This window comes from Pectinophora gossypiella, chromosome 25 (assembly GCF_024362695.1).
Source record: "Pectinophora gossypiella chromosome 25, ilPecGoss1.1, whole genome shotgun sequence".
NCBI lineage: Eukaryota > Metazoa > Arthropoda > Insecta > Lepidoptera > Gelechiidae > Pectinophora > Pectinophora gossypiella.
Window position 1 is genome coordinate 1,046,534 of NC_065428.1, and position 19,535 is coordinate 1,066,068.

Sequence of the window (19,535 nt, forward strand, 5' to 3'; positions counted from 1 at the left end):
GTATTAACTGCCTCTGTGATTTGTCCCGGGTTCAAATCCCGGTGGGGACACATCACGAAAATCACTTTGTGATCCTTAGTTTGGTTATTGGACATAACAGGCTGATCACCTGATTGTCCGAAAGAAAGATGATCCGTGCTTCGGAAGGCACGTTAAGTCGTTGGTCCCGGTTACTACTTACTGATGTAAGTAAGTAGTCGTTACATGAGCCATGTCAGGGGCCTTTGGCGGCTCAATTGTATCCCCTGACACCAGGGTTGATGGGGTTGGTAATCCACCTCACAACCCACACGATAGGAAGACCTAAGTATTTTTATAAAATATTATTTTTTACGTGACTTATTGTAGATTTGCCGTAAATGGCATAAAGTAATTGGCTGGAGAAATGGGGAGCGCTGAGAGCTTTTTTGTATTATTGTATCCAGGAGGTATCCAGTTGGATATATCGTTAGATATGTCGCTCATAAGCAGCATAGAAGTCAACGTTTCTATTAATTTCCGGCCCGTATGAAACTTTAAATATGCTTACTTAATAAAATTACATAACAACATGAATCATTCTCTTACTTCAAACTATTTGTGCAAGTCCAAAACATCATATTAACTCACTAAAATTAAATGCACGGTTTAGATCAACGATTACATTTACGAATCGAGTTATGTTATGTGGTCTACTGTATTGTTTCAAAAAGAACGGAAATTATGTAAGTCTTACTCAATGATATCAAGATAATATATAACAGTCCTTCCTGCTCTGGAAATTATAGAAGTACACTGCTGGAGAAGGCCACGTTAAAGCTTCTTCTTCTTATCGTGTGGGTTGTGAGGCGGAGTACCAACCTCATCAACCCTGGTGTCAGGGTTATGATTGAGCCGCCAAAGGCCCCTGACATGGCTCATATAACGATTACTCACTTACATCAGAAAATAGTAACCGGGACCAACGGCTTAACGTGCCTTCCGAAGCACGGATCATCTTACTTTCGGACAATAAGGTAATCAGCCTGTAATGTCCTAACCAAAATAGGGATACCAAAGTGATTTTTGTGATATGTCCCCACCGGGATTCGAACCCGGGGCCTCACGTTAATGCGATTCAGCATTGTACACGGCGATATGGCTCATCACCTGTCACGTTGGTCTAACAGAAAGCTCGGTGAGGTGTGGGTACTTAGTTCGTCTTGCGATGAATATTACCTCTGACCACACCATCATCATCATCAGCCCATAAACGTCCCCACTGCTGGGGCACGGGCCTTCCCTATGGATGGATAGGGAGATCGGGCCTTAAACCATCACGCGGGCCCAGTGCGGATTGATGGTTATAACGACTGCTAATGCAGCCGGTACCAACGGCTTAACGTGCCTTCTGAAGCACGGAGGAGCTCGAGATGAAAACTTTTTTTTGTGGTCACCCATCCTATGACCGGCCTATGCGAAGTTGGTTAATTTAAACAATCGCAGACCGAGCGCGTTTATCGCTGCGCCACCGAGCTCCTCAACTGACCACACCATTCGGGATAAACTCGTGAGCTAATGTCATCTTGAAGCAATTCATGTATAAAGCAATATTATAATTTGACATTTACACAACATACGAAAGTAATTAAGTGCGTAATGGCGACGAATGTGAAATGAAAGTATTGCTTTTTTAGATGATTTGATTTACAGCGGCCTTTTTAGAACCTCACCTATGTAAATACCTAGAGAAACTATAAGTAAGTTATAATTTCTCTTTCTTCCTCTGTCTCCTGCAAAAAGTCGCGTAGAGTTCGATAATATCATGGTGAGCAATTTAAGCGCGTATCTAGAAAGTGAACTAAGTCTTTGGAAAGAGCCTTAGATCCATTACTAGGCTTTGATCAATAAAAATGTACTTATTGTTTTAATATAGAATGTTGATGCTAAGATATTATTAATTCTTCCCTACAATCCTATCATTTACTTATACTTCGCAACCTGTTTTGGCTGAGGAGACGACAGGAAGTAGCGTGGAATTCTTTCAAATCGGTCACAGACCGAGCGAGTTACTTTCGCATTCATAAATGATATAATGTTAGTATACATATATTATTAGGATGTTAAAGTAATAACTAGACGCAAATCTTCATGGTTGGGTAGACGCGCGGATGCAACTGTTACTTTGTTTTAAGATGTAGGAAATAAGCAATTTGTTTGTGTATATTTTTGTGAATGAAAATAATGAAATCGTTCGTTGCGAGATAATAAAATAATTATATGTTTATGTACTTACAGTTAATTTGCGCTACAAATTACAAATAGTAAACAATAGGATGTGATTCAGTATCTGATAGAATTATGCCATTCAACGGAACTAATAAAGCTAAGTCCCCAATCCCTTATAGTGACCCAGTGTGAGTACCCAATCCTTTTGTAGTGATTGTGAGAATAACGGAAAATAAATGTGATTAAAAATATAACTTACCCGCCATTACTATGCGTAGATTTATCAGATCCGTTTCCGTCCGCCATTTTGTTTTGCATCGCCATCTTCTCGACGCCTGGTGTGGACATGTTCGAACTTTGAACTTCCACTTCCGGTTCTCCCTTCACTAATGTTTCTGTCATCTTCTCTAGTATATCCGTTCTACTTGGTCCGTTTGTCTTTTCGTTTACAACCATCACTATAGGTTCTATATCTTTTTTGGATTCACTTTTCGGTTTTTCTGGTACTTTCGGTTCCTCAACAGGAGTCATAATACTATCAACTATTTTGGAAGCTTCAGTTCTTATATCTGCCGCTACTTTTTCAGACTTTTCAGTAATAGCCTTTTCAGCAGCGGTCTTTTCGGCTTCCACTTTTTCAGCTACCTTTTCATTCTGTTTAACCACTTGGTCTTTCAAATCGGAGAACTTTTTGGTCGTTTCGTCTTTCGCGTCTTTCAAATCGCTTTTCGTCTTGTCAGCTATGTTTCTGAAGGAACTTCTTTCTCTGTCCTTACCTTTACTTGACGCTGACGTAATATTTTCAGTGGAGACTTCTGGTGACTTTAGAATGTCATCAATCTTTTGTTTTACACGTTCAACTTGTGGGTTGTTATACGGTGGGAGCAAAGGTTTTAATTTAACGTTATCTACAGAGAATAATGTGGGCTTTGTTTTGTGTTTATTATCATCATGTTTTTCTTCCTCTTTTTCTTTAACTATATCTTTGATCTCTGTCTTCGATTGATCTTTTTCGTCTTCCTTAGGAATAATTGAATCTTTAGAACTGTGTCTTTCAAATATTCCCTTTTCCCTAGCTTTTTCCAAGGTAGTGGGCAATTGATTCGTAACTTTTGTTACTACTTCTAAAGGTTGAGATGTGATCGCAGCCGTTGTCATAGACATTATGCTTTTCTTGGTCATTATAACGAGTTCTCCTTTATCATTAGTCACTTTATCATACTGTGTCTCACTATCTTGTTTTGGGATTAAAGGTTCACCAGTGGAAGTGTCTGTAGATTCCTCTTTAACTGTTATTTCATTTTTCTCATTAGATTTATCATCATTGGCTTTTTTAGGAGCATCTTTAGGTTTTTCAGCTTTTACAGGAGGTTTCTTTTCACTAACAGTTTCTTTTTTCGAGACTTTGCCGATCTCGTCGAGTTTGCTCGTCGATTGCGCTTTCAAATCTTTCTTACTGTCTCGTTTTTTCAGCAACGGGGGTTTTTCGTTTAACGTTTTAGTGCTCGGCGTTCGTGTAAGACTTTTCATACTGTTAGTTCGATTGATAGGCTTTTTAGGCTCAGTTTTGTTTACGATAGGTTTTTGTGTAGTTTTAGTGCTGACAGCTCTAGCTACAGGTTTACTTCGAATCGTGTTCGCAGGAGGTTTGGCAGTGGAAGGTTTAGTGACAGTTCTACGCTTGTCAGGGCTTGGTTCTCTGCTGACATTTCTGCTAGGCTGTCTAGAAGTGAATCTAGAGGTAGCAGGGGTGCTTCCAGCAGTCTTGACTGGCTTTTGAGTGGTAGTGTTAGGCTTAGTAGTAGTCCTAGCAGAACTAGGTTTAGCGTCTTCAGTGGGACTTTTGTTTGGAGTCCCAACGATAGGGGATAGCCTCTTAGAATTAATAGCTCTATTAGAAGGCGGTGGGCCACCTCTGCCGGGGGAGATTGGTGGTTTACCTTTAATAAGAGTCGGAGAGATGCTCAAATGCTGAGTACTTTTGCTCATGATTCTCTTGTCATGCACCTGACTTCCAATCCTGATGGTTTCATGTATGCTGCTCGTACTATTTGAAATAAACCTTTGATTTTTAAGACCATTTTCCATAGATCTTCTGGAACTTGATTTTTCTCGTTTTCTGTGTGGAGAGACGGAGTTTTGTCTCTTGGGAATCTTAGAATGTTTTGGTGAGCCATCGTTTGACTGCGGCTGTGACCGTGACACCGACCTGATCCTGGACTTGTGGGTAACCGGTGCCATGCCATCATTTTGATTTATGAACCTTTTCTCCGTAGGTACATCTTCGAACCTTAATATCACTGCGGGGGTGACAGCAGTAACTGCTACGGCCGCTGGAGAATTCGACCTGGATCTGACCTTGATTTTAGTTGGAGAATTACTCCTGGATGTTGTTCTGGAACAAACAACACTTCTAATTGCGTCGCTCTTAGCGTTCTTATCTAGAAGCCCCATTTCTTTTAACAGAGCTTCTTCTTCTTCTTGTCTCTTCTTTTCTGCTTCTGCTTCGTTCTTTTCTCTGTTTAGCTCGCTTAGCTCTCTTATTTCTTCAATGTTTTCTTTGACGAAATCTCGGGGTGTGTGGGGGGTGTTGAGCTGTATGGGTGGTAATGGTGGGGGTAGGGTGGCTGCGGCCATACTGTCTATCCGGGACAAGGAACTGGTCCGTCTCCGGAGTGGGGAGGTCGCTCTAGAGTTAGCTGCGGAGGTTTTCGGCGTCGTATGCCGGGAGGTTTCTTCTCTGAAGCCACGTCCTATGGAAAGAGAATAAATAGTTTTATTACTCATAAATGAACGTGCAATAAAGGAATACAACCAAGGGAATCTCCCAGGAGCAAAATAAAGATTTATGACTATTTTATAATTAAGATACAGCATCATACATAGCATCTTTTTTTTTGAAGTGACTTATTGTAGATTTGCCGCAGATGGCATTAACTACTTGGCCGGTTACATAGCATCACGCCTATAACCCCGAAAGGGTAGGCAGAGGTGTATAGTATATCCACCCATTCCTAGCCAGCTATGTCATATAAAAGTGCCCGTTTCTAGGATTTGTGCCCGGTTAATGGCAATAGGCCCGCCCTCCATTTATATAACTTATAAATAGAAGGGCGCCGATATTAAACGTACAATGTAAAAATTACTTTTGAAAAGACATCAAATGGTCTGTCAGTTGGGTACTTTTCATTAGTGGTTCCTCCTCGGAGGCCTTGCCTTGCCACTAAACCAGGTCACTTCTTCTTTCTTCATGATAGAAGAAGAAGACCAGGTGACTGGGGATTAAAACTATGGCGAATGACTTGGGTATCTTGTATAGTCCTCTGCGATTGAGAGAGGCTCTTCAGTTTAGTGTGTATGCTTTTTTTAAAAGTTGTCTCGTACCTCTGAAAGGCGACACCCGTCCGGTCCTCTCGACCGGCAGAGACCGCGGGCTGGAGGGGCGGGAAGAGTGACGGGAAGATGGTGTCTCCGTCAATATTGCGAAAGACTTTTCTCGCTTCCTCTTCGCTGTTGGCACCACTCTGTAAGGGAGAGAGGGATAGCGTGAGTTTCGGCAATTATTGCTCGAATTCTTTAATTCTTACAATAAATAAATTGAATAACTTCTTAAAATAATTAGATGCTGGAATGGGAGCGAAGAAAAGTGAACGCCACGACCGCCTATGAAAAAAATCAAATTAAATGTACTTAAATAATCATCATCATCATCAGCCCATTAACGTCCCCATTGCTGGGGCACGGGCCTTCCCTATGATTGGATAGGGAGAACGGGCCTTAAACCATCACGCGGGGCCAGTGCGGATTGATGGTTATTAACGATTGCTAATGCAACCGGGACCAACGGCTTAACGTGCCTTCCGAAGCACGGAGGAGCTCGAGATGAAAACTTTTTTTTAACTTGAATAATATCAAAGCAAATAAAAAAAAATATTCAAAAATTCATTACACACGAAAAATTGCATTATTTTTTCACAACAACACAACACATTCAACAATTCATCATTTCAATACAATATTTTGACTTTGACTTTGAAGCATTCATTTATTTATTATTTATAATATTTAAGCTGAAAAAATTATTACTTATAACAATGTCAAGTGAAAAAACTAGTACGGAAGCAAGCAATTATGTATCTATGTAATTAACATTGGCAATTACGGCCACTATGGCTCTGTGAAGAACCACAGCTTGCTTCTCAAACGAGGAGCGCCAGTTCGAACCCCGGTACCTGACTTGCACTAATGAGTTATTAATTTATCTTAAGTCCAGATTTCACTAACACAGTTGGCTCGACCATTATAAATGGCAATACGGCTCACCACCTATCACGCTGGTCTAACAGAAAGCTCGGTGACTTGTGGGTACTTAGTTCATCTTGCGATGGAGGTACCTCTGTCTACCCCAATTGGGATATAGTCGTGGGCTTATGTTAATTAATCAACCTGTCGACAGAAAATGCGTATTTTTTCCAATTTTTCGAATACAAAGCTAAATCGAATTTGCCTCATCTGCCTTCCGTAATCGAACTATTGTCATTATATGCAAGTCATACGACGCAATTCTAGAGTTTGCTACCTATCTGGGTATCACGGTTATATTCAATAGGGTATTTGACTGGGTCAACGGTAAATTATAAAATGCTAATCTAGAAATAGAAGCCAGTCTAAGATGTTCAAAAACCTCGACATTTCGAATTTCATTTATGAATTAAGTAACAAAAAGTACGATATGCCGGTTTTATTAATCTTCTTTTATCGTGTGGGTTGTGAGGTGGATTACCAACCTCATCAACCCTGGTGTCAGGGTTATTATTGAACCGCCAAAGTCCCTTGACGTGGCTCATGTAACGACTACACACTTTCGGACAATCAGGTGATCAGCCTGCAATGTCCTAACCAAACTAGGGATCACAAAGTGATTTTTGTGATATATCCCTACCGGGATTCGAACCCGGGGCCTCCGGACCGTGAGCCCAACGCTCAACCACTGGACCACAGAGGTTGTTTCATTGATGACGTCACACGTAAACGTTACATGTGACCCATGCCATGGCTTTTGGCGGCTCAATAATAACCTTGACATCAGGGTTGATGAGGCTGGTATTCCACCTCACAATCCACACGATAAGAAGATATGTAATGGGTGAATATCAAAATGTGCGACGAACAAGTTACCTCGTAGCTAGAACTATCCTTTTTCATGTCGGAACCCAATTTTTACGAAAAAATAATATGAAAGTTCGCCACCAAACTAGATATTTTGATATTCACCCTAATAAGTCAATGACTCATCCATTATTCTCATACACCCGCGTTTCATGGTATGGCGTTTTCATTTTACATGATGAAAAAACATGATTAGTGAGTAATGTGAGCATATTATTCATGACGTCATGACTTGATGAACCTCTGAATAGGTCATCTTGGATATCGTCATCGTGTTCTTTAACCTTTTCAATTTTTACTAAGCGCATTTGGTATGATTCAAGTTATCAGAACGCAATCTACAACTAAACAACTCATAACGTAGTCACAACTTAGAGGGTCGATGGTGAGATCGAAAAATTTTATTATTTTTTTCCAGGGAGCAAAAATCAAGGATAATAGGTTTTAACGAAAGCGTGGGGGTGTTAGTGACATCGTAACAAATACTGACGGGGATGATTTAGACCATGATTCTGAGTTGATATCAAGTGGATTTTCCTGTCGGAAAATTCATGAAATTTTTTGTGTTTTTTGTGCGAAAAATTCCACTTGATATCTAACTCAGAATCATGGCCTGAATCATCTCTCAAAGTTTTCGATACGATGTCACTAATACCCTGTATATAGTGTAGTACTTGTTTAGAGGTGAGATGTTTACGGCGATAGTTATTGTTAGTTAGGGTGGCAAGATCTAGTAGGACATACATAGATAAAATTGGAAAAGACCTTAGAAAAGGTTTAGTACGGTCTACTCCGAATCGACGTACGAATCAGACCTGTCAAAGTATAGAAACCAGTGGTGTGACGTTCATTAGCATATATTTTTTTGACTTATTGTAGATTTGCCGCAGATGGCATTAACTACTTGGCCGGACAAATGGGGAGCTGAGGGCTCTCCCCGGTACAAAATTTAAGACATCAGGCCTGAGGGATCCCAGTTGGGCGCGAACCTCGGCTCAGGGCGTCGTCTGAGAGGAAGATTATTTGAAAGAATTAATCGACCCTAGATGTTCGATAGCGATAAGCCCTGAATGAGGGAAATCGTCGACCACGCTGGCGGGGTAGGTATCGGGGTTCTGAAGTGTTTGGTGTTGCGAGCTGATTGGCAATATTAGCATAGTGATGTATCAGTCGAGATTAGGGCGATCGATTCTTTTCTATCTAACAGGCTGTTTATATTGCACGAAGTTTGTATGAAGTAAATATTTATCAGTCAAAACTGTCTTCAAACAAATTATTATAATGATGCATAATTCTTTTGTTACGAGTACGTTACATAATCTCCGGTGAACGGACAATGCTATATATATTTGTATAATAGACACTATATATTTGGTGTCTGAAGGTCGATTAATTTCCTTGGGAAGTTTTAGGGTTATTCATCACGGCACAGCGCGATTGGATATCACATGGATTTGCAATTTTAAGGTCAGGTTCCAATCCTGACTCCTAACTTGGGCTCTAAACCACTGAATTCGAATTTTAAGATTGGAAGTGGCCTTTTTAACCCTTGTGACTCCAAGAAGAGATTTTTTTTAACATGATGTACTTACATTTTAAATAGTAATGCACAAAAACGAATCTCAGCACAGACCTAAACCAACGATTTTCGAAGTCATTTTTGGATCATAAATTATTATCGCGTGCTCAGCGGCGAAGGAAAACATCGTGAGGAAACACACATTCCCGAGAAATACGTTTCGGACGTACCTATTGTACTTAATCTGTATTGGGCTGGATTTCCTTCGCGAGTGGGGAGGTCAGACATTCAGGCGCTTATATTAAAAACTGGGCTAAAGATCACGACGCGGCTCTCTTTAATATGCCGGAATCGTGTCCTAAGCTTCTTCGGACATATTATGCGGTCTCCGAAGCACAGTCTGGAGAAGAAGATCATCGTTGGGCAAATGGATGGCAAACGTGCGCGAGGAAGGGCACCTACGAGGTGGTCTGACATCCTGAAGAAGACGGTGGGCGGCAGCTACTGAAGGCGGTCCACGCAGCATATAGCCGTACCGAGTAGAAAACCATAACCTGTGGTCGCGATCCTCAGCAGTGAGGGAACGACGAAGAAGAAGTATTAAAAAACTGGACCTGTCAAATCTTCAGGTTAGGTAAGCGGATCCTGTGACAAATGGGATAACGCTAGGGAGATGAAAACATATCAAATCTGTGACATAAACAGAAAACATCGAAGAAAATAGATATCACAGTGTCTGGCTTCCAATACCAAGTAAAAACTAAACTTATTCCGTCTATAATTTACTTTTTCCTGTCCACTAAGTTTCGGTTTCAAAACCATGCGTGCGTTACAACGCTCACAATACAACGAAACGTAGATTTCATGCTTGGCCGATGCATAAATTTGTTATTATTTCTTGACTTGCCAATATTGAATTGATAAATGGATTGTAAGTGGTTATACCACGTTTTCAACATTATGTTTCTTTTAAAACGTCTAGGGCCGACGTTTTTCTTGCAGCTTCTTTTCCCCGGCTATGCTTAGTGTGTCTTTATTTAGTAATCAGAATTTCATAATTTATCTTGACCCTAGTACGCGAACCAATTAGTGATGATGACACAGACACTACCCATTGGCGTTATCGTACACGCGCAACTGTGTGTGTGAGTGCGTGCGTGCGTGCCTGTTTGTGTGTGTGTGTGTGTGTGTGTGTTTGTGTGACGTCTGAGGGTTGCCAACTACAATACCTAATTTACCCGTCATGACTTACTTAGATAGTTACTACTATATACGTAAGAAGATTTTATAATCATCAGTCAATATCAGAAATAAAAAATGAACGAGTGTTATAGATTCATTACATAAATGAATAGGCACAACACTTCACTTAAAAAAATCACTGAACTAATTAATTGCATTCACATTATTTTTACATTAAGCACTTAGCCTAGGTACAATTTTATTGCAAATTATTAGCCTGTTTTGATGAACAATTACCATGTAAAATAAATATTTATAAGACGTCTGACGCCCCTACGATTCAAGACTAAAGTATGACCGAGGGGGGTGAGGTAAACCTAGCTCAGCCGCTGGTGGGGAGCGGAGAGTTGCCGTTCTATACGTAGTATTACTCCCTATTCTACGCCATAATATAACTTATCAAACATAGAAAATTGAATAAGTAGTTTCTATTCTGTTGCAAAAGTTATTAAACCTCAACCACAGATACAAAGTTGGATACCTAATAATCTAGTCAGGTATGTAAATATAAAAAAAATAACTTCTAAACCAAACAGGTACAATGTAAAAACCTTGCAAAACAACTCAATTGCATTTAACATTGATAGCAAACATTCTCCCATGCATTAATCGAGCAATGGCCGCCGTTATAGACTATGGAAAACCAGTTTTTTATTTGTAGAAATGTAATCCGATATTCGTTGAATATGGGAACGTACAACTTGGATATTATAATCAGTGATGTGACGGTTCCGGGAATATTCCTAAACCGGGAATTAAAAAACCTTCTGTGGTTCGGAAGGCACTTTAAGCCTTTGGTCCCTACTACTTACTGATGTAAGTTCTTCTTCTTCTATTGTGTGGTTTGTGAGGTAGATGACCAACCTCAACAACCTTGGTGTCAGGGTTATTATTGAGTCGCCAAAGGCCCCTGATGTGACTCAAGTAACAACTACGTACTTACATGAGTAAGTAGTAACCGAGACCAACGGCTTAACGTGCCTTCCGAAGCATGGATCTTTTTACTTTTTGGACAATCAGGTGATTAGCTTGTAATGTCCTAACCAAACTAGGGATCACAAAGTGATTTTTGTGATTTGTCCCCACCGGGATTCGAACCCGGGACCTCCGGATCGTGAGCAGAACGCTCAACCTCATGGACCACGGAGGCCGTTGGACCATGGAGGTACTGATGTAAGCGAGTAGTCGTTACATGAGCCATGTCAGGGGCCTTTGGCGGCTCAATAATAACCCTGACACCAGCTTGATAAACTGAGGTTGGTGATTCACCATACGAGCTACATGATAGAAGAAGATTTTTTTTTTTTGACGTGACTTATTGTAGATTTGCCGCAGATGGCATTAACTACTTGGCCGGACAAATGGGGAGCGCTGAAGGCTCTCACCCGGTAATAGAAGAAGAGACGCCAAAGTTATTTTTATTATATTTTGGACAACAGACAGACAGACAGTTACGTTTAAACTGACTGAATTCTACTTTATGAGTTTGAATTCATATTTGGATCATAGATAAGTAATTGATTGATTTGATTATAGTTTCCAGGATTTCTGGTTAATTCAAATTCAAAAATATTTTTACCCCTTGGGGACTACAGCTGTGATACTATGTTACGTTATTGTGCACCTAATTTTATTGTTTTCATTGTTACTGGCATACCCCGAAGGGCTCAAAATGTGTGTATTCAATGCTAGGTAAAATGGCAACTTTTATAAGTAAAATAGCGGGTGTGTGCTTGTATTGAATACGCGGGGACCTGCAATCAGTTGCGTACAACGTTACTTTCGCCGGATATGCACTGCTACACAACACACGGTGCGCGGGAGTTGAGAGATGAGCTGACGCGGGTAAACTAACTTAAGCTAACCTAATTAAAACACATAATAACGGGTTCTTACCGCGTTTAAAATGGGGATATGAGACTCCCAATATTTCGACACTGTTGCAAGTGCCATGATCACGGGATGACTGATGAGATTGGAGTGGAGTAGGTAGATCCATAATTTTCTACGGGCAGACATATCTGTCTACCCTCTTTCTTTGCCGCTTGTTTATGTTTTTGATATCGGAATGTTCGGAACCATCTGAACTCGCACCAAACTCACTACGACAAACCGCACTCACTGTGTCCTCACGTTTTGTCACCACATTAGGCCGTTTCAAGCTTTTTACAACACCTAATACTGGATTCTATATGCTCGATAATAACCTAACCTAACTTCTTCTGTGGGAATTAAGTAGACAACCATTATAGGTTACACGGCTCACCACCTATCATATTGGTGTAATTTACCTAAGGAACTACTGGAAGTATCCAGTACCTTTTCTAAAATCTCGCCGTACCACCACGTCTACAAAACCGTCTCTATCCCACACCTTGTACCACAACCTTCCATATACGCACGATAACTCCGCGCGTGTAATTACTGCAGGTTGTAGACCCCGCTGACCGAGTTAGATCATGAGGGGTAATGCCTTTATTATAATAGCTTCATTTAATTAAAGTTCCCAACTTGCCGTGTCCCCCTATCCTCCTATTGAGGATAAAAATAAATAAATCAAGTATTCATCGAGGAGTTTTTCTTTATTTGACACCTCGAGTCTCAAGGTCGATTAATTCTTTCAAATATATTCCTCTCAGATTATCGAGTCGAGCATGTTAGCTAAGTCTAAATGCCCAAAAAATACAAAATGGCCACTACACAAAACATTGGCCCCAATTCCTGCAGACACCTAATTTTATTTTAAGTTATACCCGTCATTTTCTTATCCGCCGAAAAGGGAAGGGACGAAAAATTGACAAATGTTAATTTTTAAATGAATGAATAACTCGGGCATATAAAATAATCAATTCGCTGCTATCAACTTAATTCTGTCTGCTTATTGGCCAATATAAAATTTTGGAAGGATTTTTAAATTTCTGTCTAAAATTGACGTGTATTCCATAAATATGCTTGTCAATCGACAAGCATAAAATCGACTTAGAATAGACGGGTAATCACCCGTCCCTTTTTCAGCGGATAAGAAAATGACAGGGGTAACTTAAAATAGTTAGATGTAGATGGTGTATACAGGAATGTTTATTTTTCGACGTGACTAATTTTAGTTTTTTTTTTAAAGAACGTCTAGGGCCCTGTGCCGAGGTTATTCTTGCAGCTTCTTTTCCCCGGCTATACAAGTTGTGAGAAGCTGCAGTAGTTTTAGGTGGATGAGACGTTCGTTATGTAAAAATTGACGATTCAAAGTGTAACTATTTTACCTACTGAATAAAGATATTTTTGAATTTGAATTTGAAATTGCCGTGTATACAGGAATCAGTACCACAGTCAACAAAAAGTTTTGGAACGGATCTTGCCTCAGACTGTCTAAGTAGATACCTAACTAGGCCTTCACAATAGGACATATGTTGCTTAACATTGCATACATTTACGCAAACCACGCACATGTTGTGAACAATGGATTAGGGCTCGTAGGCCCATCGAGGTTCCGTACCTTTCATATGACTCAAACAAGTGTAGGAAGATGATTAGTTAGATTGTCTGAGAACTATAATTGTGCAGGTGCATTGGTGAATTTGTGAAATTGCTTTATTATTTACATAGTTACAAAATACAGAATTATCGAACACCGAGGGAGATGATTCAGACCATGATTCTGAGTTGATATCAAGTGGATTTTGCTGTCCGAAAATTCATGTAAATTTTTTGAGGTAATCCTCAGCCACTGGTGGGGAGCGGAGAGCTCTTTCGTTCTATACGTAGAATTCCTTATTCTATGTCTCTGCCTCGCACCAATTCATAAAGCCCTGGAAAATTTCATCTAGTAATTTATACTTAAATTAAAAAAAAGAATTTTTATTTAAAAATATGAATCTTTATTTCTATTAATAATGGTTATAATAAAAAAAATAATAAATCCACCACAGGCTTCGTTAAAAAATATTCACGGTAATTTTTTTGCTTAATTAAGTAATGGTTCAATACTTACTTAAAATAATTAAGTACTTTACTCATTTTTTTTTTATAATTTAATAGGTAAACCTAGCTAAGCCGCTGGTGGGGTGCGGAGAGTTGCCGTTCTATACGTAGTATTATTCCTTATTCTATGGTAAAGACTAGACAAACTAACCTGGTTTTCTCCACAGTTTACCATCAGTTTAGTTTCACGTTTAATTTAACTATCCAACCTGCGGTTACCGGCAACTACAAGAAGGCGGCTCGCGGTTAAACTTAACTGTTAATTTAACTTTAGTTCCATGTCGGGAAAGTATTGGTAGAAGATGCATTTTATTGACGGCTTTCTTCCTAATTCGAATATTTAATTTCAGAAACTAGTCCATATTATGTTAGTAATAAGTGTTGGCGACAGCGTAAATATAATCATATTTAAAAAAAAAATTTAGGATAACAACAGCACCTTAAGCTTAAAAAGTTACATTAATGTTGTACTTATGAGACCAATTACTGTTATCCACTATTGTAAAGTTCATAATAAGATGTGTAAGCAGAAAAACTCTTAATAAAATTATATGTACACAGAGTTAATGTAATTTTGAATTTAATTTTATTATTTCCTTTCTTTTTATTTTTTATTTTCTAATTTATCTAATTTATCTGGTGAGTACATTACGGTTAGCTGTTTTCAAAAACAGAGCCGTTTTGTAATGCGGCGGTTCAACGATTAGCTGTATTGACGCTGTATTGATTATAAGGCACCTATTTAAATACAAGATTTAAGGTGTTATAAAATAATATGCATCCTATAACTACCTATTACAATATCTATACATATAATACTGCAATAATAAAACATTATTACTTATATACTTACCTATAATAACTACATACAAATTTCAATAGATAAATATAATAATAATACATAATAATATCTAGTCCATCGTGTAAAAAATAATATCACTTAAAACCCTATGCATGTATGATTCACCCAAGTTCATTGCATAGTCAATTCTCACGACCTTGAGAGAGATTATGCAACCAGCCATTCAATGCATGAACATCATCAGTGTGGGTGGAGGAGGTGCATCTCTTAATAAGGTTGCCTGTTGGTTGGTGAATGTGTGTAGGAATAGGTATATTTTATTAAAGCTTTATTTTTGTTTAGGTTTAGTACGATCGATAAATTTGGATTACGAAAGCAGCAGTATATAAAGCAGTAAGCAAAACTTGTGCTGCTAAGAGTAGTTTCACTCAACGCCAATATTGCACGCGATCGACCCATTTGTATAATATCATTAATAAAGAGCTCAACATATTTCTATTAAAACATCATGACTGTAAGAAAATATTAACAAATTGGCTTAAAACCCTTGACTATACCGAATTGGAGAAAAAACTAGAGTATCAAATATAATGAGCAAGTAACGACAGACCACTCACTAAATCATACTACAATTACACCTTAGCTATGAGATACAAGCATAATATTATAACTGTATATCTAAACATATAGGTATCTACACACACAAATTATAAATTGTAAAGTACACAAACAACACTCACATCCACTCTCACACACTTACATTCATTCGTCTTACATAAGAACACGGTAGTTACATAATATTCTTATTTATCAACTGAACACTTTATGCTAAAAAAAAAAAAAAAAATCCAAGTATATTTTTATTATTAATCATAAGTTACTTATTATTTCTTTAAGCTTTTGTATTGGTACCATTAGTAATCGATATTGAGGAGCGCGGTCTTCTAACACAGGTGTTGTTCACTTAACAGAAGGCCGCTACACTTAGCAATGATTGTACCTTTTTGTTGAAATAAATAACTTTTTCTTTCTTTCTTTTCTTTCTTAGTATATAAAGCGAAGGTTGTTGGTAGAGCTGGCAGAGGAAGACCTAGACGGACGTATAGTCATGAGCAATATCATGTACCAACTTTAACACCCTGTCGCACTATCGTATTTGACATTTAATGAGACTTACGGTTTAATTTGTCAAAAAAGTTAATATGACATGGTTTCAAAGTGTATATGTCGTGGCCAGATCATAGAATTGATCATTTCATGATGTGCTCGATCATTTCATGAAATAGAATATCATTCGTTGGCCACATCATGATGTAGTTTGGCCAGAAGGGCTGGTTTTCGCTCCGCGGGTTGGAAGGTCAGACTGGCAGTCGCTGCTATATAAAACCGGACCTGTCAAATCTTCAGGTTAGGTAAGTGGACCTTGTGAAAACGGGATAGCGCTGAGGACTTACTTAATCATTAGAAAACGTACTTACGTGACAAGTTATTAATTGACAATTTACCTCTACATATGGTATTTACACCCTAAGATGGATAATTGCGAATAATTATTTATTACAAGTAAGTACAGTGGTAGATTACCAGCCCATTGCCCATATAAACTAATCATAATGTTAGAGCGGAGATAATTGACTTGTTTTACAAGATACTTAAGAAAACCTTTCTTTCTTTATTAAGCACTGGACGCATTGGCATCTAAGCGTGTGCCATTATGTTGTATTCTAGTTTTAAGTACCTACCTATTTTATTTTAATTTCTTTTCTTTTGTGTTTATGATAGCGATATGGATGTAAAATTGTCCGAAATAAAGTATATTTTATTTTTTTATTTCTGTTCTCTGACGGATTTAACTTAAACCATAGAATAAACATAAACACAGAAGGGATACTCCGCCTCGCACTAAAAGGAACTGATGAGGCCATTTTAGTCTGTATAGGCCGTAAGCCTAAGGAGAAAGGGAGTGTGCGAATACTGTCTGTCTTGCTAGCGCGCACGCGCAGTGCCGGCCCTAGGGCGGTGCGCCAAAATCAACCAAGACTGGTCCACCCTGACCGCAAGCTAACTTCATCGAGCAATCGCTCGTACCGGGTGGCCGTAAACATAATTATTTATTTTAAGGGGCTGAGGACTTTTCTGGCTTGAATTACCCGATTGTCCGACAAAGTAAGATGATTCCGTGCTTCGGAGGGCACGTTAAGCCGTGGGTCTCGGCTCGGCTATTGCTACCCCGGTTGATTCAGGGGAGACCTGTGCCGAGCAGTGAAACGTATAGGCTAATAATAATAACAGATTAATTGAAACATCATATTAACTTTTGTCTGGATTTCAGGATTTATGTCCCCTATTACATGGGACTTCAAGATAGCTGGCAAGGAGTGGTTGTTTATTTTAATATACTATAAACCTGCCTACCCCTTTGGAGATACAGGCGTGATGCTATTCAGCATGTGCATATGACTCATCAAAACACGTCTGTGGAGCCAAATTCTCTTTCTAATAACCTTGACCTGACACTCCTATTCACAATCACTTCACAACACTAGCTAATCTTCAGTGTAGGAGGTACATCACTGAACTTCATTGTTTTGTGTATAAATAATTATTGAAAACCTACGTATATTGCGAAATGCATGGTAGAATAATTATTTGACTATTTAGGTATTGCAGTAATCTGTGATTGCTTATAAATCATTAGTCATTGAATTGTAGAGATGGTTTTTCGTAGCCATGCTGGGTTGACGACCTCTGTGATGATATCGGCGTCCGAATGACGTAATAAATATTATACGATCCCAACGACCCGATAACTCTAGTCATAGCGGCAGCCAATCAGCTCGCGACACCAAACACTTCAGGACCCCGATACCGACCCCGCCGCCGTGGTCGACGATTTCCCTCAATCAGCGCTTATCGTGATTAATTCTTTCAAATATTTTTCTACTCAGACGACGCCCTGAACCCAGGTTCGCGCCCAACTGGGCACCCTCAGGCCTGTTGTCTTAAACGTTGTACCGGGTGAGAGGCTTCAGCGCTCCCCATTTGTCCGGCCGAGTAGTTAATGCCATCTGTGGCAAATCTACAATAAGTCACGTCAAAAAAAAGATCTCAATGATGCATGAATTGAGAAGGAGATAAGTAAGTAAATGATTTCTGTTTTTATAGCACTTACTTGTGTTTAGGGAAACTCACAAAGAGAAAATTAAATCGAAAAAAAACCGACTCGGACGGGACTTGAACCCGCAACTGTTGTCAAGCCGGGACGAGCGTATTAATAATTACACGACCGAGTGTTATGCTTTACACCTCTGCCTACCCCTACGGGAATACAGGCGTGATGCTGTTTTAGTAGTTGCTCTACCCACCTCGATAGCGATCAGACGTGATGCGTGTTGTTAAGTATAATGTGTGTAATAGGGAAAAATGAACAATATTAAGATAAGTATATCTACTTAATTAAAGAATAAATTAATTATCTCATTTCTATGAAGTTACTTTGTTGTTCTAGTCAATGATCTTACGTAATCTGTAGTTACAGGTAGGTATACCTTACCTTCACAGAGCACTTATTATAGATTTTTTTTGAAGTTACTGAGGAGCTCGGTGGCGCAGCGGTAAACGCGCTCAATCTGCGATTGTTGAAGTTAAGCAACCTTTCGCAAAGGCCGGTCATAGGATGGGTGACCACAAAAAAAAAGTTTCGGAAGGTACGTTAAGCCGTTGGTCCCGGCTGCATTAGCAGTCGTTAATAACCATCAATCCGCACTGGGCCCGCGTGATGGTTTAAGGCCCGATCTCCCTATCCATCCATAGGGAAGGCCCGTGCCACAGCAATGGGGACGTTAATGGGCTGATGATGATGATGTTTTGTTTATGTGCTATAAAGTACCCCCTCAGGTTGATTGACTGGTTGTTTATCAATGTTAGTTGAGGCCGTTAACAAATCCCCGGTAGCAAATCCTGACGTTTAAATCAGAGCTCAGGGCATCGTCTCAGAGGATTATATTTGAAAAAATGAATCGACCATAGAGGGCCGATAGCGATATCTGAACTTGAGTTTATGTTTTGTTATGTACACATAAAACGAAGTAATTATTACTTACGAACACTGCAAAGCACGTCTGAAAAACTACACTTATCTAACCTAGAATGAAAACATGACCGGAATAAGAATGCACGGAATTCGTGCCACGAAGTTTGTGCATAGCTGTGAGCTGAGTGAGTATTAGAATTAACTTGTTTTCATAGTACTCCTTCGCTTCTAGGTGTACATAACAAAATTAAAAATTAAAAAACCCCCGACCAGAAAAAAGTACGCTAACAGCAGACCAGCTCAGTGGTTCCAGAAGACATAAGTGTTTCAAATGTCAGATCCCACATATGCTTGCAAGCAAACGGAGCGTGTAACATTCCTGTCACACATAACAAACGACCTGATGACCTTGAAGACCTGAACCGATTTCCACCAAACATAGCTAAGAACACTCTCGACTGATATACCTTTCAAACAAAAAACCGCATTAAAATCGGATTGTCCGTTTGGGAGCTATGATGCCACAGACACATTCACATTTACACAGACACGTCAAACTTATAACACCCCGTCGTTTTTGCGTCGGGGGTTAATAAACAGCGTATATA

At 39.3% G+C, this 19,535-nt stretch overlaps 1 protein-coding gene across 1 annotated transcript in view; it reads right to left on the bottom strand.

Annotated features, from left to right (window-relative positions):
- The window catches only part of LOC126378227 (protein stum), a 64,868-nt gene that overhangs the window by 29,958 nt on the left and 15,375 nt on the right, over nt 1–19,535 (bottom strand). The window contains exons 2-3 of the mRNA XM_050026451.1: nt 5,572–5,711; nt 2,447–4,940 (exon numbers count right to left, since the gene is read on the bottom strand). Coding sequence (XP_049882408.1) covers nt 2,447–4,940; nt 5,572–5,711 — 2,634 coding nt within the window. The remainder of the gene's footprint in view (nt 1–2,446; nt 4,941–5,571; nt 5,712–19,535) is intronic.